Genomic DNA, 13,393 nt, shown 5'->3' on the forward strand with positions numbered 1-13,393 from the left:
TATATTAGCACTCTATTCCAAACGCACTCTGGCAAGCCAGTACAATTGTACATTTAATAAACTCATTTTTTAAAACTCAATTCAGAAGTCAGGAATATATGTTACCAACCTGTTAGCTCACTTTTCAGATAACCTCTGACTACTGGGCAAAAATTCAGTGGCACGTCTTGTCAATAGGTTACACCAAGCACGTTAACTGATGCTAAAGCTCTGGCAGAGGGTGAGACCTTACTAAAAAACATGACACTGAACAGCTGGTGGTTTGAAATTTGAAAAAATACTGAAAATCTGCCTCTTCTTTTACAGCATACTACAAAGGAAGCACTTCACTTGCACTCCATCCCCTTCTCAAATTAAGAATGCAAATTTAGACAGAATTAAGACAGTGTCACAAAAAAACCAGAGGTTTTAAGAGAAAAACACCAGTAATCTAGAAGGGTTAAGTACCAAAATTATCAGAATTGAGAAATCTGGATTATCTCAATAGTTGCTTTTCTGAGAGCGGGGCTAAATAGTATTTTGGAATTGGTACTTTTGTTCTTCAGCAAAAACACAGAAGCTATGAAGCAAGGAGATACTTGTGTACCTTTTCAAGTTCAAGCAGCAAAAATTACTGCTACAGTAAGTAACCAGTAGCAATAACAAAATACATTTCCTTTCCTGGTTCATGTATTTGTAAAATCTGTGCCGTGCAGTATCAGACTTCGGTTTAATTTCAAAAGCTACATTTATTGTCCAAATCAAGAGATATGTACAGTTGCAATCACTGGAATGGGGGCTTTTCAGCCTATCCATGCCTATCCAAACTGCAACAGGCTATCCAGTGGCAAATCCAAAAAACCACCCCTCAAGAACATTTCATTTTCCCTAATCTAGATGAGGCATTGGAGCAACTGCAGGTGAACTGCCTCCACTAACCCACCACACGGTGGTGAATGTCCAAAATCACTTTCCTTTACACTGGAGATCAGGGAGGGGAGGCGGTGAGCCTCCCTGAACTTCATTCATAAAGAACTGTAGGAGAAAATCTGGGCTTGCTACAGAGTCAGAAAAATGCCCAATGCCTTGAGCAGCACGAGGGGAGAACCGCCACCCCACAGATGGTCACTTGTCCCCTAACCTCAGCCCCCTTTGCACGCTGGAAGCAACTGCAGAGCCAGACTGTGACTCCCTCCGTGCTGCCATCCACGCAATGACTTCTCCCACCTGAAAAGGTGATGCAATTGCTGCAGAGAATTGTTCACTTCTTCGTACAGAGGTGTTTGTTGTCAGACACTCCCACACGGACAAATTAGACGCAGCTCATTACTTTGCTGTCTCCTTTCTCATCTGCTAAGTTAATTGCTACATCTTGAACTCAGAGCGCCATGGGAGCTTTCTATAAAATATAACCTTACATTGCTCTTTTATATACCCCATGAGACAAGTCTGCAAAGTTAGGTTGTGTTTGCTTAATTTATAACCACATTCCACAATGCATTATTTTGTTTTTCTACCACACCATAATCTACACAATATAGCAGAAATTTTGTATACCTATATCCTTAAGCGAGGAGTGAAAGAGAAATATATTTCAAAAAGAAACATTTCTGATACTAACTAAAATATTGATAATCACATTCAGGTCAAAGAGGCTTCTAACTGTAATTTCTTAAAAATACACAGCCACCTCAAAAGCTCTTCTAAAGCAGCCAATGTGATTTCCTGGAGTTGGTTTACCTGCCTGTTGCTATCCCCCATCAATTTTAAAGTTGTACTAGTCATACATAGAGAAGTAAAATCCCTCCATGATACACCTCCTCCTTCTCCTGTTACTGTTCCTTAGAAGTGAGAGATTTAAGTTTGTGCTTAGCAAACAAAACCAATCTGTGCTAAAATATCTGCACCAAAGTTTGTTTAGGTATGCAGTAACTTGAATCCTAGAAACCATGCTCTGGCAGGGGGAGATTCTGCAGTGCTACAGAGAGCTAGGATGCATGTTCCAGTGATCCTTGTGCCCCACAATATTGCATCCACTTTTATAAGTTGATCAGGTAACAGCACATACCAAAACTCACTGAGAACCACACAAGTCACAAAATCAGTACTGGTACTGTGTTGTCATTGCACATCATACCACATCTTACAGGGAGCTGTGAGACCCTGCCACAGCAAAGCACTTTGCAACACACACTTTATGCTTGTACTGTTTGCAGTATCAGAGAAGGCACTTCTGCCTTGCACAGTGCATCCCTGCACTTGTAGTAACCCTCAGCACGCAACTTGCCTGACGAGTCTTAGCACCCATCAAGCACCTTAACACTAATCAGACTGGAAATGCAGAAATAGATGCAAGGATCACGCTTCATAGGAACACGATGCATAAGAATCCAAGCTCCAAAGCACCGCGAGTTAATACCTCAACCAGTTTCACAGCCAAGGAAAGCACAACTGGCAGTACAGTGACAGGAGAAAACTTGTGGTCAAGTGTGCCATCAAGAGGCATAAAAAGCAAAACCTAGCAAGGCAAGGAGGAACAAAAGAGCGGCACCAGCACGCAAAATATCCAGGCAGTCCTGGAATGATGTGCAGTACGGGGTCTGCCTTCACTATGCAGTCTTCACTTCACCACCTTTAATTTCTGTATTGCAACTCTGCACAAGGACTGAAATCCTCTGTGCAACAAAGTAAGAGGCTTAAAATCTGTAGAACTGTTATTAACACCAAAATGCAATAAACAGGGTGAGAAACAGTTCAACAACTACCAACCCCACATTGTAAAAATCTCCCTGTTTCTATGTAGGAATTCTCCAGGAAGCAGTCAGGTTTCAAAAAACAGCACCTTTTAGCTTAGAAAAAGCATCTGCAGACAGCTGAACGCTTCTGAAAATCTGGCCATTTCATAGAAGCATGTAGATGAAAACAAACTATGACTTAAAATTACTGACATTTTCTACCTCTATAGCCCTGTGTTGGCAGTGACTGCTGTACTGATATAAGGGTGTTTGGTTTTTTTGAAATATAAAAATTATTTTATTTTTTAAATGAAAAAGTAATGAGCTCTTCATTACTCACAGGTAGCATACCAAGAGTGGCAAAAACAGGAGTTCACACTACACTTTTAGTTTTCCTCATTTGTGCTTTATAAATGGCAGGTGCTTATGGTTTTTCTAAGATTCAGCAGCAGCCAGGACTCTTAGGTTTTTTCCCGAAGAAAATCCTTACCTTTCCATTCTAATTTTTTCCCCATTTTCTAATTAAAAGGAAGATTTTTCCAAACACTAACTTTTCAGAAGGGGAGCTGAGAATCAGAGGGCAAAAATCTGGTAACAGTTCATTATTTCTCTCTCTCACCTCAGCAAGAACCAAGCCTGTGCAGGGCTCTTCCTGGGGGCTCACCACAGGCACCCGAAATGGCTCTCAGCAGCAGCATTGTTGAGCACCGCAGGATTTATGGAGGAGTCTGCGTGCCCTCTGCTGGCAACTGCACCACAGTTCCAGCCACGGCCTCCATCAGGTTGTGTCTTTTAAGGAAGAAAACTCACTCTTACAGCTATAAAAATACGGAGAAGTTTTTAGGTATTCTCTACTTAGTCTAAAGAGTATTTCTTAGGAGTTTTTATGGCCCAATAATCATCTTACATCTCAAGAGATTAAGTCTTTTCCTCATCTCCTACTGAATACTTTATTAATTAGGCAAACCCAGGACACAGGTACCTAAAAACAACGTCTAACCACAGGAACTGGATATTTTGGCAGCACCTCTTGGTTACAGTGATAAGATAACCTCTTGTCTCAGTTCTCCCTTCAGTTCCTTTTGCATCCACTAAAAAGAGCTGGTATGACAGCTTTAAACATCCTTTGAAGGGCCAGTCTTGGGGAGAAGTCTGGAAAGGACAACATTCATTCTTATTTTTGAGGACACCCTTGCAAGCAACAGCACAGGGCATTCAAGAGGGCATACTGAGAGCAGACACCGCTCATAAATTAACGTAAAACTCTCCACAGCCCCTCCGCTGCCCAAGATCGTGTCTAGCATTTCACTTTGTGATAGAAGGCGAAAACATCTGTAACAGGAGCTGGGAAGCAACTGCTGTTTCCCTGAAGTCGTAAATAATGTGAACAGACCGACCAATTTCAATGGCTGCTCTGGAAGCACCGACTTCACAGCATCTCAGTTCATGCAGGAACGTTGTGGAGCTGCTGGACACATGAGGCTCCCGCTTTGGCACAACTAAAGTTCAAACATAGTGGTCAAACATAATGTAGCTCAAAACTTAGTATCAAGTGAGTGAACATGTTTTAACATGACCAGCTTGACCCTCCAACTGTGCAAGGCAGATGGACAGAAACTCATCACAGATTATTCTGCATGTCAGGAAACAGGAAAAAAAAAAAAGCCATCAGCAAGAGTCTGTGACTGCAGCTGTGACATAAGTCAGAAATAACAGTCGTTGTTTTAAAGTGTATAACTGGGAGAGTCGTAAGAAAATTAGGACTGCATAATGTAAAGAGAGGTACAGATAACGCTACACAGGATAATTTCAAGCAACAATTGTTGCAAAGCTTTGCTTCCTTTCTGCTTCAAATCTTCAACTATCCATCAGCACACAGTAATAAATTACTTTTTTATCAAGTAAACCTTGTACCTGGTCTTCACTTGTTAAGCCAAGGTGCATCACAAAATAAAAATGAACCAGGAAATCAGAATTTGGCAGCACGTCTTGACGCCTAGTCATCATAGCACAGATCAGCCTGTATGCCTGAAGTTTGCCTTCCTTATATTCATTTGGCAGGGTGGTTGCCTGAAAAGAGCACAAACTTTGTATTATTACTTTTTTTTTTCCTAGTAGCCAGCTAACACAGAAATGTACCTTCAGTAGATTTTCCATACAGCAAATCTGTTTCATGTATTTATTAAAACAGATTCCAGTCCAAATAGCCTTTGGAGGGTCATATGGTCCCATTCATCTTCTTAGCCAGCAATGATTGTAAAAATTAAAAATAAAGCAACTAAACATACAGAAATTCAAGAACCGATATAGAAAAAATACTAGTGTGTGAAAATTTTAGAAATAAGTTAACTTACTTTGAACAACCATGATGCAAATATTCTGAGAGGAGGAATTAGGACAGGAGGAGAGGGAGTAGACTGGTTGTCCACACTTATAGCGAGGTTGTCCCGAATCTAATATTTTTAAAAGAAGAGAGTTAATAAAATTGATAGCTTACTTCATTAATGATCTTTATTTCATATTACTGTTTTTTCCATTTTATTTGGTTTACCTTAAATGCACTAGACCCTGTGCTATATAGAGTTCCCACTTAACCCAAAACTACCAGGAAAGTTTGTTCTATAGAGCTTCCCCACAGCCTACGCTAATACTACCATTATAGGACATACCACGGGCTTTTACACCAAATACCAATGTTTGTAGTATTGTATTCTATACCTCTGGGTTTTTTCCTACTGTTTCCTCAACCTTTTTAAATGAACTAATCTAAATTATCTTGTCATTGAACAGAAACATTCTGTATGGGGGATATCTATTAGAAATCAATCAAGATGATCTTTTTCAATGACAGAATCCTCTAAGTCTCATGCTTATGTTCCAGATGCTAATACTAAATCAAATTTAATAATAATTTGTACAATAAAAGAAAAATCATTAGATGTAAGTCTCACATACAATACCTTTGCAAGCTTATACCACAACTCATAAAGATACCCAAAAACTTTTGCATGGATTTTAGGTGACTGTATATTGTTCACATCTCCAAGAATTCCCAAGATCCTCCTCCATAACACAGCAGCAGAATCAGGATGCCAACCGATAAGGCTTCCACCAGCAATTATACTGCAGTCATCAGCCAGAAATTCACTACTGTCTGTAAATTTTAAAAAGTTCCATTTCCATGAATTAGAAATGCAGTGTGCAGTATGGATTTGGTCAATAAAATAGGAACATTACTAATCCTAATCATCTTCCACCTCAGAAGTACTCTCTCCCACTAAATCATCTCTCTCTTTCATTGCTCAAGCTAGCACACGATTCACAGAAAAAAATGGCAGACAATGTAGGCTAAAGGGCTTCCACATAGAGATGAGACAGCTATAGATCAGTTTTAGATCAGACTGCCCCCACTCAAGAGCTGGGGTTTTTTTCAGAAGTGAGGCAAATGCAGTTAAATGGACCATTCATGTGTGCCCAGAGATTTATTCAACCAGTAACTGGCTTTTGCAGGTAACATTTCTATTGCTAAGAGTCCTTTCTTTGTTAAGATTGCATGGTATAAAATGACCTAGAAATAGAGCTGAGCAAAGGAACTAACAAATGTGCACTACTGGGGATGAAGAATATGCTCAGGCATTATCATTCAACACAGAAGCAGTTCCTGAGACAGCAGCATGCAAACTGAGAAGGAAAGCAGGGTTTTGTGAAGACTGTCTGGGTAATGGAACGAATATGCTTAAACAGCAAAAGAAAGATAACATTTGGAAGTACAAATTTTAATGACAAGAGTTGTTACAGCATCTTCTGTCAGACCAGGGAACTCTGCACAGCAGCCTGTCTGCAGGCAAACCAGATCTGTGGTCCAGTGCGGCACCCTGCGGTGCTCACAGTGTCCCACGGAAAGCTGCAGGAAACCTCTACACAGGCAGAGAGAAATAACTTGAGTCCTCCCAGAACCCTGAGGGGGTTAGCAAAATAAAAGCCATTTTTGATGGTTTCATGTTTGATTGAATTTATTTTTAAAAAAGCTTTGGGTTGGGTTTTTTCTTCACCTTTTCTGTTTTGTTTGTTGTAGCATTATGACTTCCCAAGGTGTTAAAACAGATGTTATTTATTAAGCACATTAGAATGATTTCCCACAAATGTAGTGTCAGGGAAATTGCATCTATGCTGTTCAGTGGTGGTGTGAGAGTAATTTTTTGCCTTAACACTACAGAAGTTTCTACAGAAAAAACAAGATTTTGTGACTTGGGTGAGAACCAGAAATGCAGTAATGGCCCACTGGCTCTGTTGGATAATTATACATTTGTTACCCATTTTTCATTTTAGCCTACATTAACCTTTCAGGTTATTTTTTATAATTCATTCGCTTTGTACACACAAAGGAGCAATGTCTTGTATCACAGACAAAGCAAGCAATGAATTTATCCCATAAAACAATCCTTACCATGGACTGTATTACATGCTACCTTTTGTACCATGGCAGTCTGAACTGTTGAACTATGCGTGCTGCTTCATTAAATTAGAGATATTTCAAAAGAAAAAAGTGAATATGAAAATTGTGTACTTTGAAGTATAAATAAGGAGTGTAACAGGATTAAAATGAGAGAAGTTATCATGAATTAACCAGTTATTTCCTATCAGTCAAAATATATAGTAAAGAATTTACTTAGACCATTCTGCTGTGAAATAAAACTTACTGACTTAAATTAATTAAATTTGTATTTACAAATTTACAGGTGATCAGCTATCACATCTCAGCTGATTAGTAGTAATTTGACACAGTAAGCAACCCAATTCTTTTCAACTGTGTGATCCTCTTCTGGATCACAATTTGTTGGCACCTGTGTCAGCTTCAATCTGATTATCCAAATTCCTTAAACCCTGGGCATTCAAATCTCATTACTGAATCAGCATTATAAATGAAACTTGGTGATACATGCCAAACAAGAAACACTTTTTATAAGCAAACTCAACTGTATAAACTCCTTTCGGAGATGAAAATCTGAATTATTAAATACATTTTCTGGACCACAGTACCTGTTAAATTTGCAGTATCTGAAGGACTAAGTTGAAGCCAGCGAGGTGCATCAGGATCCATGCAAACATCTGCTGGTGCATTAACTTCATGATCTTCTTCAGACACTTGCCAGGGGATAAGTGCAATCTCTACTTCATTATTATAACCAATGGATGTGTCACTGCTTACGCTTTCACCTAAAGCAAGAAGGGAATTAATAAAGGTCACAAACCTTGTTTTTAAAGACTACATTAGCAAAGCAAGATGAGAAAAGTATCTAATATATCTGTAACAAGGCAAAATTATGACATTGATTTCAATTGCTACACTTAAGAAAACTGTATTTCTTGGAACTCACTTTTTTCTCTCTCTCTGTAATTTCCATGCGATTGCTGCAAGTCTACTTTCAAATCTAATTCAGCTGTACTACTGCTTCTTCGTACTAGTACCTTCAGAGAAAAAAAACCCAACATATTAATCTCATTTCGTTGCAGTTTTGAAAACTACATATTTTAGCAAACTCGAGATATACAGACATAGTTATTAGCAATTAATTACAGTTCAGTCAAGATATTTTCAGGAATATTTAGACTACCCAAATATCTTTACACGTCTTAAGGAAACCATCATGCTTTCAATTTCAGTCATTATTTGCCCTTTCTTAAACTCAGTTTTCATACCAACAAGTAGGACTTTTTCCTTATGTTTTTCCACAAACCTGAAATAATTCAATACTTTGAAAAGTATCAAAAAAAGTTTCAGGACCACTAATTTCTTCATCTCTTATGTCGGTGCATTACTCTGTTGCAAAACAACCCATGCAAAGACACCTGATCTTTTGTTTACCTCCTCTTTCTTTGACAAATGGATTTATAGCCTACTACCTGAAAACCCTTGCTGCTGCTTCTAGATGATACTGCTCTGTCCCTAAGCATAACTGGTTTTCTTTATATCTGGCAAATAATCTTCTAATTCACATTTCTTGCAACTCCGTATCATCTATACTAGCAAAACTTACATTTCTGCCAGAAAAAGAGAGTATTGTGGTTTCTATCACAAACACGTAACAAAAATCTGCAACACCTTAACCCTGGGAGCATACTAGATCCAACTGCTGAAGGAATCTCTGCTCTAAAATTCCTCAATTCAGTTAACAATCCTTAAATTCCGCTTTGATATTTGTAATGACTATCACTACTATTTTTAAATAAATTTCTTGATGCAGTTTCTGATCCACTGGCCAGGCATTAATCCATTCATTCCTTCTGCATACATTTGAGAAAGTCAATTATTGCCACCAAAAAGACAACTGGTTTGTAGAAATTATTATTCTGATGTCTAACATTGTAGTTTGTTGGTTTTTGTTTGTTGTTTTTTGTTTGTTTTCTTTTTAAACTAGAGAGAATTGGCAATCATTCCCATGAAATACACATGTGCCTGCACTGTCTGATAGACTGCAGAGTGGTCTTTCTTCCCAGGCAAAGCTGGCTCTTAGCGATCAATGGTGAAACATTTCAGGGGGTTGTGATACAAAGTCAAACCTGTTCACAGAGTACGTTAGCAAGTTACACAGTGAATATACAAACCCCAGCTTCTACTGCAAAAGGGTGAAAGTGCAATACTGGGAACAGTGCAGCGGCATATGGTTGTGAATATTTCATAACACATGTAACTAAAATAGAATGAGGAGCCAGGTCAATTTTTAATTCCCCCAACTACTCAGCTTACTTCTCCCCATCATGCAAAACGGACTAGGTTTTCCTTCCTTTTTGAGACAATTTGTTATTCCTGAAGCGATTAATGAAAGCACTGCAGAAAATGTCTGGTCTCTCCTTTCCAGAGCTAAGTGGTAAGTCTAGACATACGGGAGACCCAAGGTCCAAAGATGCAATTCAGCTTGAAGTCCTCCATGCTGCATTGCATTATACTTCCACGAAGATGACCAGTCTCGATGTTTACTCAAAAGTTACATTAAAAATGTACAAAGCTTGCATGTCCTAATGTTAACTTACACAAATACATGCAGGACATAGCTAGTGATACAAATTGTGCTGAAAGCAAGCATTTCCCCAGCACTTTAAAACATCAAACATTTATTCCAGTGCACTGTAGCTCTGTAATAGCATGAATTATTTCTATTTAAAAAGTTATGAACTTCTTGTTTATATTTAATATAAAAAGCTCAACTGTCTTGTGTAAGACTAGAATACAGGCAATTACATAAAACTGCATAAGCAACTGACAAGATCAGAAGACACAGAATGATCACACCAAGGAGCATAATGAGCAGCTACAGCTCAATTCCAGATTCCATACGAGAAATGTGATTAATGACTTTTCACACTTTCAGTTGCTAGAGTTTCTAAATACTAAAAAGCATCTGATTAGAAACAAAACATTGTTAGAATCTTATCAATAATCACTTTTTTTGCCTTACTTGTTCAGCTTCATGTTCCTTTTTTGCATATCCTTTATTTTCCTGAACTGATTTGGAGTCTGAAGAAGTTAAATTATGAGAACTCCCAGACTTTTTACCTAGAAATTTTAGAAAGTAAAACAAAAGTATAGACATTCGTGGAACCAAAGTACATAGCAAATCATATGAAAATTTCAGTTACATTTACATGTACATTTAGTATATTTATAGCTAAGTGAAGTAATACAATATTAAAATGGAATACATGATGCCTTGAAAAATCCTGCATAAGCAGAACTGTTAGCTTTTATACACAAAATTTAAATACAAGCCAGATAAAAAGAAAAGTTTAAGAGTTACATACAAAATACATACATTCAAAGGTTTCCTTTTCAAGCACCACGCTTTATAAAAGGTCACGTCCTGCATTTAATGTCTGCTAACTTCTTAAAAACAGTTCTTTCAAAAAGATACCAACAAAATATTTACTAAGAAAACAAGATAAAAATATTTAATAACAGAGTTGGAAACCAAACTAGCATTTATGAGGCTGAGTAAATCTCAACAGTTTTTCTTTGGAAGAACAGTATTGCTATATTTTATCAAAATTACCTTGAAAAAAATCAGATGGAAACTGATCTGCAATATCTGAAGTGCTGCTACTTCGAGTCAGCTGCTGCTCCTGGTCTGCAAATAGACCCATAGCTTCTGTTCCTATTGAATTTTCCAGCTGTTGTGATTCTTCAACTTCTGTTGATTTAATTAAAACACAAAATATTTGCATGACTTCAGAATTAGATACACATGAGAATCCTCAACTAAGAAAGCTATGTAAAAAAGCAACCCATTCAAGTATTTAAAACTCCCAGGTTACAAAGCTAGAATGTAACTTCTAGTTACAGAAGGGACAATCTAAATTTTATGAAATATCCTTAGAAAAACTGTGAAGTTTAGAGAGAGATGTGTGAGTGCAAGTGGTAAGAAGTCTAGAAAAAGGATAGAAATTACTGTGGGGATTTGGAGTGCACAAGAAAGGGTGGGAGGATGTCACATGAACAAAGCTGTGTTTTTCAGTGCTAGAGACCCAAACTAGACCCTATTCAGTCTGGAAACAGAAAGAATAGAGGAGAGGCAACAAAATGACTATAAATGCAGAGTGCAGAAAAGATGACTGTGCTTTTCCTCCATAAAGAGGGGAAGGGGAGAATAAAAAAGGTAACAATTCAAACACAGTAAAAAATGGTCTGAGCTACGTATGATCTGAGCTTAGTTCATGAGGACAAACTGAATCATGGAGTTTTTTTGCTGTAACTGAAAATGAGAAATAAAAGGAAAGGAGAGAGAAACATGGCAATTCCAGTGAGAAAGTAAACTGGCATACTGGTGAAGGAGCAACAGGAACTCTTGAGATTAGCCAGCAACACAGTGCTCTTAGAAATGCATTTCTCTTGGCGTAAGGGAAAACAAAACAAAAAGTCGGTAACACTCAGGATCAAGTATGTTCCCATTCAGCATCAGTGCTTTCAGTTACAGCCGTGACCCTGGTTAATGCCCCCTATCACACCTCAGCTCACTGCTAACTCTTTCCTCTATGCTATCTCTTTCCCCGGAAAGCAGCCAGAGGTGGCCCACATCAAAGCTGACCCAACAGAGCCACCAGCAGACTGTGCAAGGTGCTCAATCTGCAAAAAAACATGAAAAATGCTGCTGTAGCAATTCTTACGAGAGCCCTTGAATTTCTTTTTTTCAATACAGAACATGGGCTGAATTAGCACACCTTCTTGATTTCTTTCAGCATATTGTGTAACATATTGTGTAACAATATGCACATTAAATAAAAGTGTCCTTTCCACCAGCTTTCTGTTCTCCTCCTCTTGTCTCGTTCCCTCTGCTCTGTTTCCTGCCTGCTCCTCGGGTACGGACATTGAGGCCACACTTATTCAGAAATGAGCAAGAAGTGCAGCCCCTCAGGATACAGACCAATATACAGACTGCAGCAGCAGCTTGGAGAAGGAGGAGAGTGTGCTTAGCTCATTCAAACTACACTGCCAAGTAAGTTTAAATAATAGTTAAATACTTAATAAACACTGTGTGTATTTCAGAAAATTATCTCAAATACACATGTATAAAAACTAACTTTCTGGTATTTACCAACCTCAAAGTATCACTGTTAACGTGGGAGGTGACAGAAAGTCACATTTTCCAGGACTTACTAGCTGGGAACAGAACTAAAAGAGAGTCTGCTAACATGGTATTGAAATCTCACTGCTTCCACCAGCACATCCTGGCTATATGATGGGATGCACGCCCTACAACAAAGTAGCTTTGTATTCTCAGGCCATTACATCTGGTTTTCACATCTATGTCTGGATTCTAGTCCAGAATTCAGTTCAGAAGTTGTATGCTTGGGGCTTGTTTGAGCAAGTTCCACAGGACAGGACTGTACTGAAAGCAGGAAAAAAGTTTACTATGATTTTAAGCAAAAATACACCCACTTCAGTCTAAATAGCCACTAAAATGCCCACATCTGGATTGCTGCTTTTAGTTTTTGCATTACTAATCCTTAGTATATTTGGTCTGCACTATACTAAAACTTTTAACAACTGCTTGGAAACCTTTACCAAATCAAGTAATTGAAAATGTAAACATGAATAAAAATATTTCTTTATTAAGAAATTAAAATAAATTTTACTTCAGTTACTAGGGAATATAAATCTAGTTGTAATTCATGGTAATCTTTAACATTAAAATGAACAAAAACTGCATTGCTCGCAGTACTACAAACGTTTTGAGAGAAATCAAACGCTACCTGAGAACTAAGAGGCACAGAAAAATATTTTTAATTTGCTTCTGGAATCAATAATTACAGGAATAATTCACTAGAAGAAAAAAAAAATCCCCATTTTTAAGCACCAATTTGTAACTGAGCATAACACAGACTGAATGAGATTCTTCTTTTAAATCAAGTAACTTGACCAGTTGCATTGCTTCGACTGCCTCATACATTCAAGCATTTAACTAATTTCTATGGTAGTTCCTTGAAAAAACATTGCTCCCCTTTTCCCTGAAAAGGTTCCTTATTTTGACAATGAACCCAATGACAGAATAACCAAAAAAACGTTAGAATTAGCCACTTTTTGTGACCCCTTGTAACTTTGAAAAAGGGCAAGATACGCTCTCATTAAACTCACTCATCTCTCAATGGCCACCAATATTATTTAGCACCATGTTTAGTCCCATCTG

General features: G+C 38.0%; 1 protein-coding gene across 1 annotated transcript in view; it reads right to left on the minus strand.

The window, feature by feature from the left end:
- Positions 1-3,378: 3,378 nt before the first annotated feature.
- The window catches only part of RALGAPA2 (Ral GTPase activating protein, alpha subunit 2 (catalytic)), a gene marked incomplete at its 3' end in the record, with an annotated part of 43,744 nt that continues 33,729 nt past the window's right edge, over positions 3,379-13,393 (minus strand). Inside the window, exons 18-25 of the mRNA XM_010179326.1 lie at positions 10,763-10,900; positions 10,172-10,269; positions 8,093-8,183; positions 7,755-7,931; positions 5,675-5,868; positions 5,069-5,167; positions 4,629-4,784; positions 3,379-3,503 (exon numbers count right to left, since the gene is read on the minus strand). Coding sequence (XP_010177628.1) covers positions 3,379-3,503; positions 4,629-4,784; positions 5,069-5,167; positions 5,675-5,868; positions 7,755-7,931; positions 8,093-8,183; positions 10,172-10,269; positions 10,763-10,900 — 1,078 coding nt within the window. The remainder of the gene's footprint in view (positions 3,504-4,628; positions 4,785-5,068; positions 5,168-5,674; positions 5,869-7,754; positions 7,932-8,092; positions 8,184-10,171; positions 10,270-10,762; positions 10,901-13,393) is intronic.

This window comes from Mesitornis unicolor, unplaced genomic scaffold (genome assembly GCF_000695765.1).
Source record: "Mesitornis unicolor isolate BGI_N332 unplaced genomic scaffold, ASM69576v1 scaffold54050, whole genome shotgun sequence".
In the NCBI taxonomy this organism is placed as follows: Eukaryota; Metazoa; Chordata; class Aves; order Mesitornithiformes; family Mesitornithidae; genus Mesitornis; species Mesitornis unicolor.